Raw genomic sequence first — 20994 nt, forward strand, 5'->3', positions numbered from 1 at the left:
TTGTGACCCTGTATAATAATATATGTCAACAGAAGAGATATAATATAGTTATCTCAATATTTGTGACCCTGTATAATAATATATGCCAAGAGATGATATATAATATAGTTATCACAATATTTGTGACCCTGTATAATAATATATGCCAAGAGATGATATATAATAAAGTTATCACAATATTTGTGACCCTGTATAATAATATATGCCAAAAGATGATATATAATATAGTTATCACAATATTTGTGACCCTGTATAATAATATATGCCAAAAGATGATATATAATATAGTTATCACAATATTTGTGACCCTGTGTAATAATATATGCCAAGAGATGATATATAATATAGTTATCACAATATTTGTGACCCTGTATAATAATATATGCCAAGAGATGATATATGATATAGTTATCACAATATTTGTGACCCTGTATAATAATGTATGCCAAGAGATGATATATGATATAGTTATCACAACGCATCTCTAAAACTTGTAACAAACTTTGTTCTTAAATCTTATAAATTCCAGTTATCTATAATAGGATATATAATGCAGGGAAATGGTCACAACTAGACCTTTAAAAAGGTAAGAGAAATTCAAGAATTAGGAATCAGCTTTGCTGTTAAAGTAGTGCTTGATGTAGAAAATGGATCTAAAACTACAGAAAATACATCATAGGATCTGTAGGATAATAAGCTTCAAACATTCTTAAAGATTCAATAATTCTATAATCATATCCCCCAAATTGGATAAGTGAGGGAGAAGGATGGAAGGCAGAGTAAAGTTTAGAGTATATTAGAATTTGTAATTGTTAATCTTGTAATAGCTGAGGCTTTAGAGAAGGCATAGCTAGTGAGGGCAGTACTGTGAACACAGATCTTTGTAGTTCAAATACAGGGTACAGCAAATATGTAAATCATCTTTTATTTTCTTCTAGTTTTTTTATACCAATTTTGTCGCTTCTTCGTTCTCTAATACTTATTTTTCCTATACGTTTATTATTTTGACAAAATTATGTTTTAAATATTAGATATTTAGGAAGGTTCCAAAATATTTATGAACCCACTGTACATATATATCTACTATTACAATCCTAAACCTTCAATGTTTCAAAGTTTTATAACTTCATTTAACAACCCAATGCCTGCTTAGTGTGTGTGTATGTTTATTTAGTATTTAGCAATCTCTGATTTCAACCGAAATATTATAAACTAGCGGTTACGCCCCTAGATGCCTCTAGTGGCACTTTCAATTTTTTTTTATTCATGTCTATGTTGCATTCAAGTCTCTACTTAAAAGCAAAAATATTTTTTTTAAATCGATTTTTTTGTGATTTCTCTTGGGAGGATAGTGGTACCCTCCCCCAAAAGTTATAAACCTTCTTCCCGGGACCTATAAGAACCTACCCCGTCAAAGAAAACCCGATCGGTTTAGCCAAGGACGTCCAAGGGGGGGGGGGGGGATAAAATGGGTGATTACCCCCTCCCCCAAACGAATTGTTTATTTTACCCCTATCTTGGGGGTGCCGTAGGCACTACCAACCATTAAGGAGGGGGTATTTACCCCCCCCCCCCAACAATTTTTTTTGGTAGGTGCCGTTTTACATTATAAAATTACCAGGGGGGTAAATTTTTTTTGGGGGTAAACTAAATTTACCCCTGCCAACAGATTTCAGGGGGGGTAATTCCCCCCCACCCCCAAGCAAATTTTACCCTCGGGAAAATTTTTTTTTTAGGGGGGGGGGTAAAAAAATTTAACCCCCTCCAAATAAAAAAGCTTGGACGTTCCTGGGTTCATCGGCTAGCGTAAAAACAAACAGACAGACAAACAAACAAACATCCTGTTACTTTATTATCTATAATACAAAGTAGCTTGATGTCTGTCCGTCCGTCCGTCTGTCCGTCTGTCCCTTAAGATCTTGGTAACCACTGAACCGATCGGATTCTACTCTTCAGGGAATATACTTACTGGTCCTGTGGTGGTTTAAGGCTATTTTCTTGGGGCTAGGGGAGAAATCGCTAGAAAGAATACAAAATGCTATACATCAAACGTTCCAAAAACGTTTCTTCTAAATAGGTAAATTTATACATATGTTTTTCTATCAAAGGTCAACAATGATAAAACTTATATTTTTAACCAATCTCCCAAAAAATGATCAAGTCTGAACGTCCTTGATTTTGGCTCCTATACAATATGTTTCCACTAGATAGTTCTAAACCACAATAAAAATAATAGTTTGTTGGATAATATTACAATAGCCTTTAAAGTAGACTATCACAGGGTGTCTAAACAATGTATATTCTAAGATAATAAGAAGTAAGATTGTTGAGAAAAAAATATATAAAACAGTGAGCTTGCATAAATGTTTAAATAAATGGGTGGGGGGGGGGGGGTATTTTCGGCGAGTTTCGCGTATTTGAATGAGTATTATCTCTAACTTTATTATATTTTCAATTTGATTATGGGTTTATGCTGCTCTATAAATAAAAAAGCTTACCTTATCATGTTTATCTTGGAACTCAGTTTGTGGAGTATTGCCTGGAAGAACAGTTATGTGGTTACAATCAAGAGGGTCCACGGAATCACCTCCCTCCTGCTAAGGGTGTACAGTTAACCATCAAATTTGTATTTTATATCTTATTTCTTTCTAAACTATATAATAATTAAAATCTGTCATTTATACCCTATATGCTATTAACCATGTCCCCAATGAAAGCTTATTTGCATTAAATAGATGTTAATGATTTAGTAACAGAAACCTATATTTACAAATTTCAACATAAATAACTTTTATCGTAAATGAAGCTCTTAAAACTGAAAATAACAGACAGATGTATTCAATAAGTTATGTAATAAGAATATTTAGATACTGAGAGAATCTCCTAAAAAAAATTACCATTCCATTTTTCTCATAAAAACACATCCTATGAAAACATGATAACCATTAGACAAAATTGATCGTAGAGAATAGATGTGTATTAGCAATGTGTTAAAGAAAGCATATTGGTCAGGGGTAACTTAAAAAAAATTCAGTCTTAAAAAGCAAAACAATAAAAACTTTTCCCTTCAGAAATAAATGACCACCAGATCGAGCATTACAAACAAACTTACGGAAAAAAAATTATATACTGGTTACTCTTTGGTATAAGAATCTTTACAAAGTTAAGCCATCTATCTTTTATAGCCTCCGAGCAAATCGCGTTTCTCACTAAACGTAGTTTTCTGACGAATATTTGATTCTTAGCTAATAAAAATAAGAAATAAATAACATTTCCATCCCTTTGTCCCATGAAGCATAAAATACCGAAGAGTTGAGTAAATATAGAATGTAATTGTATCATATCCTAAAATGACAGGTTCCTTCTAATATTTGATTTCAATAGTACTATACTATGGAACCTACATTCAAATAAAATCTTAGTTCTAAACTTATTTGACACTATAATATTACGGTATAATTTCTGCCTTAGCTATCCTGATGCAAGGGTGATTTTGTGTAAGTCAAACTCTGTCTAAAATGTTTCACTGCATTGCATGTCTTTTATTTAAAATAATTTTATTTAATATGTTCTCAACTAATATAATAAAGTAAAAGGTTGTTTGTTTGTCTGTGTGTCTGTCTGTACCGAAGTATCTCGCTAACCGCTGAACTGATCGGGTTCTCCTTATTAGAGTAGCTTCTCATAGGTCCCGGGAAGGTTTATAACTATTTTGGGGGAGGGTACCACCACCCTCCCAAGAGAAATCGCCCCTAGAAAAAAATTACCAACCCCCCCCCCCCCCCCCCCCAATAAAAAAAACTTTTTTAAAAAACTCCTCCTCCTCAAGTGCCCCTAAAGGGCTATAGGGACGTAGCCGCTAGTTAATACGGAAAGGGCTAGGGTAGATAAGTCAGTACTGGATTTACAGTACTGTCCGTCCATCCCTCTGTCCGTCTGAGACAAAAAGGGGGAAACGTGATTTTCTCGGCTCCTATAATAGATAGGCACCTGAAATTTTAAGGGATTAAATCTGTTACCGTTCTCCACATTTTCACAAAGTTTCATTAAGATTCGTCAGTAAATTGGGGTGCTAGATCGATTCATACATTTTAAAGTTTTCATGATTTTCTCAACTCCTATTCAAGATAGACGGCTGAAATTTTCAGGGATTGAATACTTTAATATTCTGCATACTTTTAGCAAGTTTTATTGAGATTTGCCTATTGGTTGAGGTGCTAGTTAATTCGATTCCTATATTTTCAAGTTTTCATGATATTCTTTACTCATATTCGAGATAGACGGCGGATATTTTTAGGGGTTAAATACGTTCACAAGTTACTTATCCCCACAAAGTTTCATTAAGATTTGCTTATTGGTTGGGGTGCTAGATCGATTCCTAGATTTCACCTTACTAGTTCTCGTGATTTAGTTTTATGTTTTTTTTTATGAAACTTTTCTATAGGTCATTTTTTTCCGGATATCCATAGATAATTTTTGAACTTAGCTACTTATAAATGTTGCCATCCTTATTTGAATAACAATCTAATATTGTACCATTTACCTTCAAGTTAAGTTGATATTAGATCATAATTACCATTACTTAGCTTCGTAAGGGCGGGATTCTCCTTCGATTTCAGTGATCTCCAGATGATTATCCGTGTCGGCCCGAGATTCGAACCTATCACCTCCCCAGTGACGAACGGATGCGCTACGTGTTGAGCATGATCGCGGGTTATATTAGAGCATAAAACAACTACTATAAATATTTAAAGACAAGGTAAGGAATGGGTGAGTCAAGGTTATTTTTAAAAGTAGGGGTGGCTAGCTTTGCGCAATCGTTGGCCTTCCCAAAAGTTTTGGCCACCTGCATGATAAACTAAATGTTATATTAATTGATCCTATATACGAGAATTTGAATAAAAAATCAATTTAATGCTCACTTAATATTTAATAGTGTGACATATTTTTTTACAGGGATGTCACGCGAAAGTTTTCATAATTTGCTGTTGCCTGATCAATATTCTAACAAACCAGCAATTTATACAATAAACAAAAAAAAATAGTAGCCAATAAAGAAATTTAGTATATTTCTAGACTTGGGAAACTCATCATAAATAGCGGCTACGCCCTTAAAGGCCCTTTGGGCACTTGAGTCGGAGGAGGGGGGGGGGGGGAGCCACTCCCCATTTCAATTTTTGCAGGGGATTTAGCATAGGAAGGTGGCGGTAACCTCCACCTAAATAGTTATATACCTTCCAAGGAAATATGAGAAGCTACACTGTACAGTAGAATTATTTGGTTCTTCTGTCAGCGAGATTATTCGGTATTTTTATTTAGGGATAATTACTAAGGACCTTTTTTATCAATAATTGATAAGCAATAATTAATAAAAATTAACCATTGCCAAATTTCAGACAATAAGCTATAACTCTAAAAACGAATTTTTTGCCAATTTTCCTATCCCTTCATCCATGTTCCTCCACTGGAATTTGACATTTGGAACAGGTACACACACTAAAAGACACACACACTCACAGACACACACACTCACAGAAACACACACTCACAGACACACACACTCACAGACACACACACTCACAGCCATATATACAAGTACACACAAATACACAGACGCACAATGAACTTCACTCATCAGTATTTTGGAAAACATGCAAAAATAGAGAAATTCAAAATTTATCCTTTTAAAAGAAAGGAAAAGGTTCTAACTTGTTAAAAAAATATATTTTAACCTCGAGTTTCACCTATTTAATTAATATCTTATCCACCTGAATTTTACCTTTATATTTTTAAGCAGTTCCATTTAAAAGGATTTACTTTATATGTCTCTGTGTTATGGTACACATAATTGACATTTAATGATTATATTTAATTGAAAGGGAAAAGCTTATAAGAATTCGACGTAGCTAAGCCTTTACATGATTATAAGAATAAGCTGCTTTACTAATAGCCTCTAGGGGTTTTTAAACTTTATATAAAACATATTGCAAGGCTGCTACTAGCTTTAAATTGTAACTTAATATTTTAATAATCATCAAGCAAAGAATAAAATCGTTAGTATAATTCTAACATGCCTAAAGAGCTACCGTTATAGAAGAACAACCGGAAGTTCGGACCAACCATAAATACAGAAAAAAAACATTCTAAACTGTTTGTTTATGGTTTCTTAGAACAGTGATAAAAAACCCAGAAAATATCATTACAAGGTTTCTTTTATATATAAAAAGATTAAATATAAATATCTTCATATTAATAATTCAGTCAAGATTGTAAATTAAATATGACAGAACTAAATTCTTGTAGAAAATATAAATTTCACTTAAATGTCGAGAAATTTATAACATTTTCATTTTCTTATTCCATAATAATATTACTGTCAATAATATTTACATTACTACTGTAAAAACTGAACTTCACTGCTAGAAAAAGCGCAACTACTAAATGATCATGGTATTTCATAGGTTATAGTATTTCATTTTCGCACAACTCCTTTTAATTTATGGTCAACATGTTGCTAATACTGTGTGCAACTTGCAGATAAATTTGTCCTTGTTTACATTATCCAAAAAATGAGTGAATACTGTACATTGGTCTATGGGTGGAGGGAAAACATGATTCCATAGTCAGAGAATGAATTGTAAACAACAATGATAAATTATCCCAGTAATCTTACAGACTATGTATGGACATAGATATTCAGATAGGTAAAGCTATAACCATTTTGAACAGGCAATACATTATACAACATTTTTTATTTTGTCTTCGGTTTGAAAAAATATAGCCTAATCTTTTAACCTTATTTCTGGGAATAGTCAAATAACAATTTTACTTAGATACTTAAACAAAATTTCAATGTGGATTGTATTTATAGCTGCCTTCTTTAGAATAAATGAATATCTTATGCCCAGGAGAATAAATGGTGGACTTGGGTGAATACTCTATTTAACTACTAACCTCTTATTTTTATCCAGAAATATTATGAAGGAGTATTATCAAATATTTCATGTAATAGTAAGAAAATGAAATAGGGATTTATATTCTTGAGAAAAACATTTCTCAAACAGAGGAATTTAAAACCTGAAATGAGCTATTTAAATATCTTTAAATGGAAAAGTTGTCCTACTTTAATTATGTAATACTAAAAAAGCAAATATGTGTCTCTTTCTATGCATAAATAATAAAGGCACCCAAGGGATATTTGAGATTCTGATAGTCCTGGAGAGCTACATACCTTCGTCTATCTTTAGTAGCGGAGCTACTAAATAACTGCTTATATTTATTACTTCAGATTAATGTTAAGTTTTCAATTTTCTTTATAAAATAAACTGAGTTAAATATTACTCAAGCTACCTAAAAAATATCCTAAAACCAACCTAGGACCAAAAGTGAGCAAAATCAGTCTCAACAACATAATTTTTTTAGGCTGCGAACAAAAAAACCTTATTACTTCCTATCTGACTTTCTTAGAGAAGAATCCAAACCCCACAAGACCCAGCCTAACCATCATATTACAATACATATTTACTAGCGGTTACGCCCATAGGAGCCTCTAGGGAAATTTAAGTTAAGGAAGTCGACCTGCCCCCATCCCTTTTTAATCTTAGTTTTAAGTAAAAAATAATTGGGATAGTGGGTAATTTTTCTAAGGGCGATTTATCTTGATACTGAGAGGGTGGAGATGCTCTCCCCCCAAAAAGTTATAAACCATTCCTGGACCTATAAGAAGATTCGCTGTAAAGTTTCGTGAGATCCTTCGATACAGACAAAAAAGCTTACAACTTTATATAAAAGGAATATATTTAATTAGTAATATAGTATTTTTATAAATAATATTTAACAAATGTAATATTGAGGCAAAACTTCACTAATGCATACAAGTACCAATTTAGTTGGCACTTGCTTTACTATCTTTTGCTCACATGTATTTAGCTAGTCATTGCCGCTTTTTCTGTATTCAGCCTAGAAAAACCCCTACACCTCCCCCGCCCCCCCCCCCCCCCTCCTATAACCAACTTCAGCCATTATCTGAATGCATTGAATGCTTACAAGAAAAGCTGAGCTGTAGTACACTTAGTTTAAGCCAACATCGGCAGAAAATAATATTTTAGTTCATCAGCTGCGGGGCCCATGGGGTAGAAGTAATTAAATTAAGATAGAAAAAATTTGAAGGAAAGTTTTAAGTTTTTTCTCCCAGGTACCGCTGATGTATGCTACAAAGCCTACATATATATCTGCGAACCCGCACACATAGGCTAACAAATAATAATAAAGTCAAGAAAAATTTTAGTTTTGGTTCTCCTAGTATTGAGTGAATGAAGACCTTGTATGGATTATCAGTCAAAACTACAAGTGTCATACCATAATAAAGTCTTCAATATACTATATGCTCCATCATTTCTCAACAAATATAAGGTTAGGAAAACAACAAAATCAGAATATACAAACTCAAAGTGCTGGTAAAAAGATAAGCCCACAATCGCTACATTTTAGGTCTTTTGATATGGTTATGATTTTAATTGATTATGTGAAATGTCTGGCGGATAGAATAATTACACACAGAAACTTATATATAATTGTGCGTTATCATTAAACCACCTAGTAATGGCTTGAAAAATATTTTGAAATCATTTGTTTTTATAGAAATTTGTCCTGTTAATATTGATAAAATGATTGCACAACATATTGAATATATAGATGTGAGAGAGCGTATGTCACATTTACATAGATCATACATTATATATTTGGGAGATAAAAAGTTATCTTATGTTGATTTCCATAATTCTAGATGGCGTAGAAATTAGGGTACCTCAGCATTTTTTTGGGTTTGTTTTGTATAAGCATGATAATTCGATATTTTTAAGAGATTTTAAAATAATTAACATCCTACCTCTTAAACCTAATATTTCCTAATAATTTGATGTTAATTTCCTCGAGTTCATAAAGTTCTTCTTTTGTTGACATCTCGTTATTTTTTCTTCTTCGTTCACGCCTGACTGCTGCTATACCAGCTGCAAAACTTGCCCTAAAAACAGAAAAAAAATTTAGAAAAGTTTTGATTGCGCAGAAAAGTCGAGAACAAGCAAAGTCTGTATTTTGGCAAAATAGTATGAGTATACCTGTCCTTGAGTATACCATGCCATTTAATACATAAAAATTAGTGGTTATATGCATATATGTGAATGAAAGGGTGGATGGCATGTCTAGAATTTAGAATATTGAAATAAATATGTGTAATTTTTATTTGTTCTTATATGTATTATTAGATAATAATATAACTATAAAAATTTAAAAGAAATTGGAGGACACTAAACATAATGCTATATATATACAAATAGATGCCTCCAGAGGAACTTAATAGAAGTTATATGAAGATAACTTTTTATAATCGTGAGTTATTTGAAATGAGTTTTTTTTCTTGTTAGCATAATTAGTTGCTTTTTAAGTTGTTTAAATACTAGTTTCAGTCATATTTAATTACTAATAACAATATTGTTTTACTATAATAAGCTGCTATTTTTATACACAAATACTGATAATATTATAAAAAAAATGTATTGCAGGTGAGATGAAGATTTTTAAAAGAAAAACTGATACCAATGACTCATTATCTCGGTTCTTTTAAAAAAAAAAAGATTTATCTGAAAGTATGGCAGTGGTAATTAATCGTAATATTTGGTTTGGAAAATCTTAGGTAAAACAGTTCCCTTTCATAGAATAAATAATGATTTATTTTTTGGATGGCCTTACATATATATATTCTGAGAAAGTAGGGTTATAATGGTAATTAAAAGCATAGCTTTTATATTATTATGTCTTACAGTTTAAATAACTTTTCCTTGTATAAAAACTTCCAGCATTTTTTTAGCATTTACACTTAAAAGTATAAGCATTAAATTATAATGGAAAACGTACTCATTTTTACATTTTAAGACATAATTATAGAAATCCTTCTACCACGACTAATGGCATTTTTCATAGTCGCCCTGGAAAACACTACATAAATCTAAAATAATCTATTTCTTTTTTTAAAAAAAGGAAATGTTTATATAATGTGATAAGAAAGGCATATATTATGAGTGAGAGATTCCTAATTCTTTCCTGAATTAAGAAGAGAGGACTCTTATCAGGGCTTATCATATATAATATGTAAACACATTAACAGAGTGGACAGACATTATTATCTAACAAGGGTAATTTTGCCTGATAGAATCGCAGCTATAATCAACTAAGTATATTTTTTAATGTTGATTTTTCAAATTATGTTTAGTGTAGATTTAAAAATATGAATTTAAGTATAAATTCAGATTAAGATATTATTTTTTTGATTCAAAAATAGTTTTTGGCTCTACTCTATTTTTCCTTTGAAAAAAAGAAACAAAAATATCAAAATGTATTTTTTTTCTTTATAGATGACAAAAATCTTAATTGTTTGTTTCTAACATTTTTTCTGTCACTCTGTAAAGAGTGAACTGTATATATACTGAAAAGCTTTAGCTGTATGGTATAGATAAGAAAAGGAAAAGAAGAAATATTTTAGTTTTCTGTATACAGTAAGCGCCAGTAGGCATAAACTATAGCATTAATTTATTTCAACTTCCCTTGCCATATCATATCATATCATAGTATATATATATAAACAAAGAATAAGTTTTATCCAAAATGGTATTTTTGATTCTTTTATTTGAATTAATTAATATTAAAATCAAAACACATTTCCAGAAAGTCCGTTTGTCCATATTAAACCGGCTGATTTTTGTTGTTGTTGATATTTGATACCATTTAATATATATCCTTTTGTCATGATTAAGTATTTAATTACAAATACCTAAAACGATTAGGCATAATGTTATAAGCTTAACAGACCTAATATAAATCCTTAAATATTTTCTTAGTACGCATTCTGTATTGAAGTAGTTAGTAACAGATTTACATTCCTTTTTTTTTGCTGTCACTCTATTTTTGCAACAATGTCTGATTAGTTAAGCTTCGCTTTAATGGATTGCGACATCCTTTAGAATTATGTAAAATATTTTTTCAGAGATATTTAAAACTGTTTTTTTCTTCAATTTTCAATAAAATAACGTATTATACCAACTTTTATTTTCTAATTTTCTTCTAAATATCCTTTCTTAAACAAAAATAGAAAGACTCTTCTAAATCACAAAACTCATTTTAAGTTTTCCTAATAGTTTTTGGGCCTAATCTGTTCTTCTCCCTTTCTTTTCTTGTTTCTCTTTCTCTTTTTTGTTTCCCCCTCTCCTTTTGAATAGATTAGTTTTCTATTTGTTTCTTTTTCTAATCGCATATATAATCTTTAGGATTTATAAAAGGAAAACTTCTTTTTATTTATTGATATAGAACTGCCCCTAACAAAAAGAATAAAGAAGGAGAGACCATGATTTCAGTATAAAAGTATATAAATATTTGAAAAAAAGACATAAAGAAATTTACCAATGCAACTCATCTACTTTAAATTTGTTTTTGTGTTTTACTTATCTCACGTATATCGTTAATTACTTTGTTAAAGTCAAAGTGATTCAAATTATGCTTTTCAGTGGACGATTTCAATCTTTACTAAGAAAAAGTATTGAATTAAATTATTAAGTTAAATTTTTCTTTCAATTATCAAATTTCTGTGATACATTAAAAAACACTTTTTTGTCTGCTTATGCTCTGCTTATCCATGTTATTAGTTATTTTAGTTTTTTTTATGATTAGGCTACTCTAATTATACTACTCTGTCGTTATTTAAGCCCACTGCGTGTTTCACTTTTTTAGAGAACCTGAAAATGTGGTGTATGACCCAAGTAATAATATATCCATTACCTTATACCACTGTATGATTATTCAACATTATTAAAGTTTCATATTCATGTGTAGTATACTACTCTGCTTATACTACTGTAAGATTAGTCTACATTATTAAAGTTTCATATTCATGTGTAGTATACTACTCTGCTTATACTACTGTAAGATTAGTTTACATTATTAAAGTTTCATATTCATGTGTAGTATACTACTCTGCTTATACTACTGTAAGATTAGTCTACATTATTAAAGTTTCATATTCATGTGTAGTATACTACTCTGCTTATACTACTGTAAGATTAGTCTACATTATTAAAGTTTCATATTCATGTGTAGTATACTACTCTGCTTATACTACTGTAAGATTAGTCTACATTATTAAAGTTTCATATTCATGTGTAGTATACTACTCTGCTTATACTTCGGTAGAATCAATTATCTATATTCCATGTTTACCGAGAATATAAGGATAAGTCAATGAACAAATATTTGAACTTGAAACATTTACCTTAGCACACAGTTTTAATAGTTCATCTTTAATCTATTAAATTTGATAGTTTTGTAGGCTATGACATATTGGAATACAAAGTTTTCGACATTAGGTCAAATATTAAGCTTTAATCAGAAACCTATAACTACTATTTAACTAAATGATTTATGCAAACTATTCATCGTTTACATGGTTAATAGATAAGATTATAAAACTAAACAAAAGTTTAGGCCTTTATATTTCTCATTTATGCATGATATTGTATGTAGAGGAAAACTAAGCACTCATGTCTCCAATGAATTGATTGCTCTAGTTAACATAGATTAATATAGAATTAAAGACAGGTCTATTTATCATAGATTGATATAAAATTATAGACAGATTTAGTTATCATAGATCAATAGAAATACACAGGTTTAGTTTACATTGATTAATATAAAATTAGAGACAGATTTAATTATCATAGATTGATACAGAATTATAGACAGATCTATTTACTATTCGGTACCACCACCCTTCCCAGAGAAATCGATAAAAAAAACGCCGCCCTGCGGATTTTTTTTACTTAAAGAATATGAAAAGGCGTAAAGGATAAAAAACTACTTTTCATAGTTTATGCACTAGTTTCTGTTTCTTTAAGTTGTGGGTGTTAAACTTTTGAGGCACAGAAATATAAAGGAACAATTACAGTAATAAAAATCAGCTTATACCAACAAAAAAATTTATTCGGAAAAAAACGAAACTTTAGTAAAATTGACGATCTCTCCATTTGCCCCCCCCCCCCCCCCCCCCCCAAATATCATATTAGATTTATTTCGCTTTTTGGTTCATTCATGAACAAAAATATTTAGAAATGGCATTCTCTTAAAGTGTATTAATGAATGAAAAAACATATTCTATCTGTTGGGGATTATATCTAATATTATGTACAGTTGAAAGTTTCATTACAATTTTGGAACAGCAGATACAATAAGAGATATATAGAAAAAGGGATAGATAGATAGAGAGAGAGATAGAAATAGAGAGAGAATGAGAGAGAGAGAGGGAGAGAGAGATAGAAATAGAGAGAGAATGAGAGAGAGAGAGGGGGAGAGAGAGAGATAGAAATAGAGAGAGAATGAGAGAGAGGGGGAGAGAGAGAGATAGAAATAGAGAGAGAATGAGAGAGAGAGGGGGAGAGAGAGAGAGAGAGAGAGAGAGAGAGAGAGAGAGAGAGAGAGAGAGAGAGAGAATGAGAGAGAGAGAGAGAGAATGAGAGAGAGGGGGTAGAGAGAGAGAGAGAGTGAGAGAGAGAGAGAGAGTGAGAGAGAGAGAGAGAGAGAGAGGATAGAGAGAGGATAGAGGGATAGAGAGAGGGAGTGAGAGAGAGAAAGAAAGAAAGAGAGAGAGAGAAGATTTACAAAATTTGGTAAAATAAGAAAGCAGCGAAATAGAGAAATACCAATATTAGAAGACTTTTCATACTTACAAGTTAGCTTATTATTAAAAGCAAATATTGCTTATCTTATATTTTTATAAGAGATGAATTTTTTTAGTAAAATATGTTATATATCAGAATTTCAATTGTTGTAACTCTGTAAACATAGAGGCGGGAAGGTGACCGGACCATTTGGTTTTAACAGATTAACAAAACAAGAGGCATATGTAATATTTTATACAATATATTTATACTTGTAAAATGTTTTTTTTTGTATTTCAGATGCGTAGTATCTCTGTAAGATTACTCTTCACTCACTGACTAACTGACCAACTAAGCAAATGACCCTATGTGTGTCATCTTATGTATGTTGTTCTTTAAAATTAATCTGTAACTGTTTTAACAAAATGTTGAAATTCTTTTATTAAGAGGAATGAAAAAGAAGAGGCAAGTTGCATTATGTTTTTTTGTAAGGAGGGTGTTGAGCTGAGACTCTACAAACCCCTTCCGAAGGCTTTGCCAAATTGTTCAGACCATACCTCTATTATTTTATTTATAAAATTTTTATTCAAATATATGTTTCATTAAAAATTTGCTATGAAAAGGTATAATAAATGAAATATTACAAAAATGTTGTATCAATAAGAACTATATAAATTGATATATAGTAAATGTTAATATTCCAAGGTATACAATACACAGTGAGTATAATTTAATATTCAATATGACTTTCTATACCATTAATAATAATCATATATTTAAAAGTAAAGCTTTTCTACAATGAGGAAGTGTCGGTCATTTACTCATTATCTCCGTTCATACAAGTATTTTTAAGAAATTACATTTATTTTAACAGTTTTTTTCCCTTAACCTTTTTTCATCTGCCATACTTATGGAAATTATTGTCCTTGTTTATATATAGAACATTTGCACTGTGACTAAGTATTATGTAGTTTGATATTTTTTATGTATATATTTATAGCATTTACCTATACAGGTAAATGTCAATGAAAAATAAATAAATGTTTTTGTTTATTCAAATGTAAATTGTTTTTTTTTCTTGTGGTAGAGTTAAATATATGACAGAAAATTAGTATTTTTAAATTTATAATTTTGCTCTGATGTATCACTTGATCTAAGGTTTATTCCTTAAAAATTAGGGTCGCTGCATCGCTGCCTCATAAAATTTTTTCAAAAAAACAATTATGGTGAGACAGCGGTGCAGCGACCCTAATTTTTTAATCCACCTCAGTTTTCTTTAGATAATTTTGGCTTAACTATTAACAAAACTTCCCTCCTTATCTGTTAGATTTGACGTTATATTTTTTTTTCTTTACTCAAAAAAATACATTGCGTGTAAACACTCAGTCCTTTTGTTCAAGATTAATATATTTATATATTTTATTGGATTAAAAAGTAGGTACAACGTAAATATACTTCACACTGCAAAAAATATTATTCAAAATTTTTGGTCTGTAATTCATCAAGTAAAATTTTAAAGTAGGAGAACAATAACATTATATGCCGCTAAAATTTCTTATATCTCAAAATAGTCCTTCATGTTAAGAATGTTAAATGTTTTTATTTTGTTTACAGTGTCGTGTAGCACAATCACATTAGTATAATAATTATTGGTTTTACTTTAATTTCCCCCATTATTCATTACTAATAGATAAATAATTAAAAAGAAAAGCCATTAATTAAAAAAAGATCCGTCAACCCAAAACAGACTGTTAACACTATTTATTATAATCTTTATATGTAAATACAAAAAATTGTGTGTTTTTGCTCTAACTAGGTGCATTAAAAAGCATTAATGTAACTCAACTAAGTCTTTAAAGCTACCATTATATAAAACTATCTTTAATTTTTAAACTAAATACTTTTATCGCTTTTGCCTTTTATTTAATGCTGAAAATCTTAATGTAAATATAATTTTGTGTAATGTTTACATTATGATAAATTAAATTAAATGGAATCCAACATGTGATGAAACACAGGTTTCAGATGCAAAACAATTTTTAACCCAGAAAAAAAAATATTCACAATTATTCCTGATCAAACTGTACGCAACTTAAAAACAAGGATGATCACACCCATAAATGCAAACAATTGAATCGAGCCATCTACATTGTGCGTCAGTAAAATCAAGACTAAATTTCAGATTTAGTAATTGAAAATTTGGTTACTTTTCTTTTAACAAAAGACTTTAAATGATAGATTACATCAAAAATCACAAACACCTTAAAATAAAAGGGACGTCATTGTGTATTTATACAGATTTTGACACTCAGTGTACCTTACTGTCTGTTCCAGATGGACTCTATAAATGAATGTTCAGATAGCTTATTTTACTTTTTACATGCGTATTTAAAAACTTTCCTAGTTCCTGTACTTTTTGGCCCATAGCTATGTAAAGATAGTCCGGATTTAACTAAAATTTTAAAACAAATTAAAGGATTTAGTGTGCAATCAAAATAGTTTGTCTTTTCTATGGTTTATTTTGATTTAATTAGAAAACTTGATTTTTTTTGGCAAAATGTGAATATCTAAATTAACTTAGGTATAACAGTTTCAAATAAAAGTTTTAAAAAAGGTATATGACAGATGCTTTTAAGGGTATATTTTAAATATAGGATGTAAAGCAAATAGTAACGGCTTAAGCATCTTACCTTTAGAAGAAAAGTAGCTTTATAATTAAAATTTTTTTTTCAATATTATCTTATAAAAATTAATATTACTTTTAATATTTTCATTCTAGATCAATTAGATTTTGTTAAATGCTTATTTTAGATTTTAGACAATAACTTTTATTAAAATTTTTATGAAGAATTATAATTGAATAATGAAATATAATATGCCTACCTCCTTGATACACTCATTCCCTAGTCTCGAATATCCAGCTCTCCTCGCCTCTCCCTCTTGCGCGCCAGTTTATTCTTCTTTTATACTTCTTATTTACAAAATTATTTATAACTGTAATCACCCAATTCTTAATTTTTTAACTTAAGTTACCGGCAAACTTTGAAACTTTGTTTGATTGGCTGCCTGTTGTCTGGCCGCCTGACCGCCTCTCCACCTAGCTGGCAACCAGACCCTGATTGCTAAATAAGGCTGGCGGAGCCACCAGGATTCTCGAAGCCATCAAAACCAGGCATTTCTCCTTAAATAATAAGTATATTAAAAATATTATTAAAATTAGAAATATTGTTGTTAAAACTTACATATATGCTCTATTATATGTTGTGCCTATAATTTCATTTTTTTGTATAAATTACATCAAAGCAAATTGAAAATCTTTAAAATTTTTCTAACTCTCATATAAGAAATTTTAATTTTAAATTTCATTAGCCAGAAAAGTTATTAGCTTATTTTGGGCACAACGTTAGAATGCCATACATTTTACAATGAAAACACCCCTTATCAATTAAAGCTGGGTATTTCCTTCAGGCTTTCTTTTATAGTAATATCCTTATACTAAAGTAACAGGATGTTTGTCTGTCTGTCTGTCTGTGTGTACCGAAGGATCTCGCTAACCGCTGAACCGATCGGGTTCTCCTTAACAGGGTAGCTTCTCATATGTCCTGGGAAGGTTTTTAACTATTTTGGGGGAGGGTACTACCACCCTCCCAAAAGTAATGACAAAAAAATTGAAAATTTTCTTAAAATCTGGGAGACTTCAACGTCAAATAAGATGGTATCGTACATAAAAAATTAACTTTAACAAACAAAAACATTTAAAGTGCCACTAGAGGTCTCTAGGGGCGTAGCCGCTAGTAATATAGTAATGTATACTGACAATTTTCGTTCTTACAAACTATTAACTTTATCTTTAACATGAAATACGTCTAATAATTCATGCATTAAAGGTTTTTCATAAAGTTTATAGATTTAATATTGATCAGAATACAAATCTAAAAATTAATTTAGTAAATTAATTCATTTCTTCTATCTAAAGCCAGAGATTTAGATTAGAGAAACCCCCATTTTAAAAATATTGCCCCTATCCTGAGTTAAAATGAAAAAGAACGAGGTTTAAAATTTAAACTCAACTAATATTAAAGAAACTTCAAAGCCCTTTTATAGTTTTTATTAAAATGTCTCTGGTTAAATGTCTTTAGTTCCTTGTTCTAATCTTCAAGCTGAATTCAAGATAGTGCACGAAGCTTGATTTTGAAACACTGTTTTTTTCCTTTATAAACTTGAAAGCAACAAATTTTTGATTGTTTTATTTCTTTTGCCAAATTCATTAACATTCTGACAAATTATGAATACCCCAACCTTGTCCTATTAAATGAAATAATAAGATTTTTGGATCATATGAAGGAAATGAAGTCATTCCTTAAAAGGACAGAAATTTCATTCCAAAAAAGACAGAAATCATCTTCCTTTTTTTCAGATAAGTGAAATATGGACAAAAAACACTCTCCTTTTTTCTCACATATCTGAAAAAGAGAATAAAAATCACCTCCCTAAATCTCACTTAATCTTCCTAATCCTAAGAAAATTAACCTAGTTCCTCCAAATTCTACCTTTTCATAACAATGTCTACCTTTTCCTTACACATTCTCACTTATTCTCAGATAACCTACCTTATTCTAAAAAATTCTTCCTAAATCTAAGAAAATCTACCTGACTCCCCCAAATTCTTCCTTAGTCCCCCAAATTCTTCCTTATTCTAGGAAATTCTACCTTATTCTAAGAAATTCTTCCTTATTCTAAGAAAATCTTCCTTATTCCCCAAAATTCTTCCTTATTCTTGGAAATTCTCATAATTCTAAGAAATTCTTCCTTATTCTAAGAAAATCTTCCTAATTCTTCCAAATTCTTTCTTATTCTAAGAAAATCTACCTTATTCTAAGAAATTCTTCCTTATTCTAAGAAAATCTACCTTATTCTAAGAAACTTTTCCTTATTCTAAGAAATTCTACCTTATTCTAAGAAAATCTACCTTATTCTAAGAAATTCTTCCTTATTCTAACAAATTCTTCCTTATTCTAAGAAAATCTACCTTATTCTAAGAAATTCTTCCTTATTCTTAGAAATGCTACCTGATTCTAAGAAAATCTACCTTATTCTAAGAAATTCTTTCTTGTTCTAAGAAAATCTACCTTATTCTAAGAAATTCTTCCTTATTCTAAGAAAATCTATATTATTCTCCCTAATTCTTTCTTATTCCCCCAAATTCTACCTTATTCTAAGAAAATCTAACTTATTCTAAGAAATTCTTCCTTATTCTAAAAAATTCTACCTTATTCTAAGAAAATCTACCTTATTCTAAGAAATTCTTCCTTGTTCTAAATAAATCTACCTTATTCTAAGAAATTCTTCCTTATTCTAAGAAAATCTATATTATTCTCTCTAATTCTTTCTTATTCCCCCAGATTCTACCTTATTCTAAGAAAATCTTCCTTATTCTAAGAAAATCTACCTTATTCTAAGAAAATCTACCTTATTCTAAGAAATTCTTCCTTATTCTAAGAAAATCTACCTAATTCTCCCAAATTCTTCCTTATTCTAAGAAAATCTACCTTATTCTAACAAATTCTTCTTATTCTAAGAAAATCTACCTTATTCTAACAAATTCTTCCTTACTCTAAGAAAATCTACCTTATTGTAACAAATTCTTCCTTATTCTAAGAAATTCTACCTTATTCTAAGAAATTCTTGCAAACCATAGCAAATTCTTGCAATATATAGGGGTCCCAAACTCAAAAACGAATTTTCAGCACAATCCGACCACCTGTTCTCAAGATACGGTGACCTGGTGTCCTTGGTACCGATGGTAAGATTTGGGAAATGGTTCGAATCCTTAATAAATTTGGCAGTAAAGGCCAAAAATATTTTGAAGAAAAAATACCCAGGTGAACAAATAATTTTGGTCAAAAATTGAAAAGTGTCAAAATATTTTTGGACTTTGACCAAATTTACTAAGGATTTAAACCATTTCCCAAATCTTACCATCGATACCAAAGACACCAGGTCACCGTATCTTGAGAACGGGTGGTCGGATCGCGCTGAAAATTCGTTTTTGAGTTTGGGACCCCTATATATTGCAAGAATTTGCTATGTTTTGCAAGAATTTGGGAGAATTAGTTAGATTTTCTTAGAATAAGGAAGAATTTCTTAGAATAAGGTAGATTTTCTTAGAATAAGGTAGAATTTCTTAGAATAAGGAAGAATTTCTTAGAATAAGGTAGATTTTCTTAGAATAAGGTAGATTTTCTTAGAATAAGGAAGAATTTCTTAGAATAAGGTAGATTTTCTTAGAATAAGGAAGAATTTGTTAGAATAAGGAAGAATTTCTTAGAGTAAGGAAGAATTTGGGGGAATAAGGCAGATTTTCTTAGAATAAGGAAGGATTTGGAAGAATAAGGTAGATTTTCTTAGGATAAGGAAGAATTTCTTAGAATAAGGTAGAATTTCTTAGAATAAGGAAGAATTTGGGAGAATTAGGTATGTTTTCTTAGAATAAGGAAGATTTTCTTAGAACAAGTAAGAATTTCTTAGAATAAGGTAGAATTTGGGGGAATATGGAATAATTAGGGAGAATAAGGTTGATTTTCTTAGAATAAGGAAGAATTTCTTAGAATAAGGTAGATTTTCTTAGAATAAGGAAGAATTTCTTAGAATAAGGTAGATTTTCTTAGAATAAGGTAGAATTTCTTAGAATAAGGTAGATTTTCTTAGAATAAGGAAGAATTTGGGAGAATTAGGTAGATTTTCTTAGAATAAGGAAGATTTTCTTAGAACAAGTAAGAATTTCTTAGAATAAGGTAGAATTTGGGGGAATATGGAATAATTAGGGAGAATAAGGTTGATTTTCTTAGAATAAGGAAGAATTTCTTAGAATAGGGTAGATTTTCTTAGAACAAGAAAAAATTTCTTAGAATAAGGAAGAATTTGGGAGAATAAGGTAGATTTTCTTAGAATAAGGAAGAATTTCTTAGAATAAGGTAGATTTTCTTAGAATAAGGTAGAATTTCTTATAACAAGGAAGAATTTCTTAGAATAAGGTAGATTTTCTTAGAATAAGGAAGAATTTGGGGGAATAAGATAGATTTTCTTGAAATAAGGAAGAATTTCTTAGAATAAGGTAAGTTATCTGAGAATAAGGGAGAATTTGTGTAATTAAGGTAGAATTTCTGAGAATAAGGAAGAATTTGGTGAAATAAGGTAGATTAATTAAACATGGTTGTAATAGTGAGGAAAAGGAAGAATTTCTAAGAACTAGGATGAATTTGTAAGATGATGGACAGAGGTCACCTTCCTTTAGTGA

At 30.2% G+C, this 20994-nt stretch overlaps 1 protein-coding gene across 8 annotated transcripts in view; it reads right to left on the minus strand.

Annotated features, from left to right (window-relative positions):
* Window positions 1–20994, minus strand: part of LOC145311659 (sodium channel protein 1 brain-like) — a 209137-nt gene that overhangs the window by 173723 nt on the left and 14420 nt on the right. For 7 of the 8 annotated variants that reach the window (XM_080150617.1, XM_080150614.1, XM_080150616.1 and 4 more), the window contains exons 3-5: window positions 16581–16878; window positions 8927–9022; window positions 2499–2592 (exon numbers count right to left, since the gene is read on the minus strand). In XM_080150617.1, the coding sequence (XP_080006743.1) occupies window positions 2499–2592; window positions 8927–9022; window positions 16581–16597 (207 nt within the window). In that variant the 5' untranslated portion in view covers window positions 16598–16878. Of the gene's footprint in view, window positions 1–2498; window positions 2593–8926; window positions 9023–16387; window positions 16405–16580; window positions 16879–20994 lie in introns of all 8 variants that reach the window. The other variant, XM_080150619.1, reaches the window with a different exon arrangement.

Source organism: Acartia tonsa, chromosome 2 (assembly GCF_053477335.1).
Source record: "Acartia tonsa isolate MP-2025a chromosome 2, ASM5347733v1, whole genome shotgun sequence".
Lineage (NCBI taxonomy): Eukaryota > Metazoa > Arthropoda > Copepoda > Calanoida > Acartiidae > Acartia > Acartia tonsa.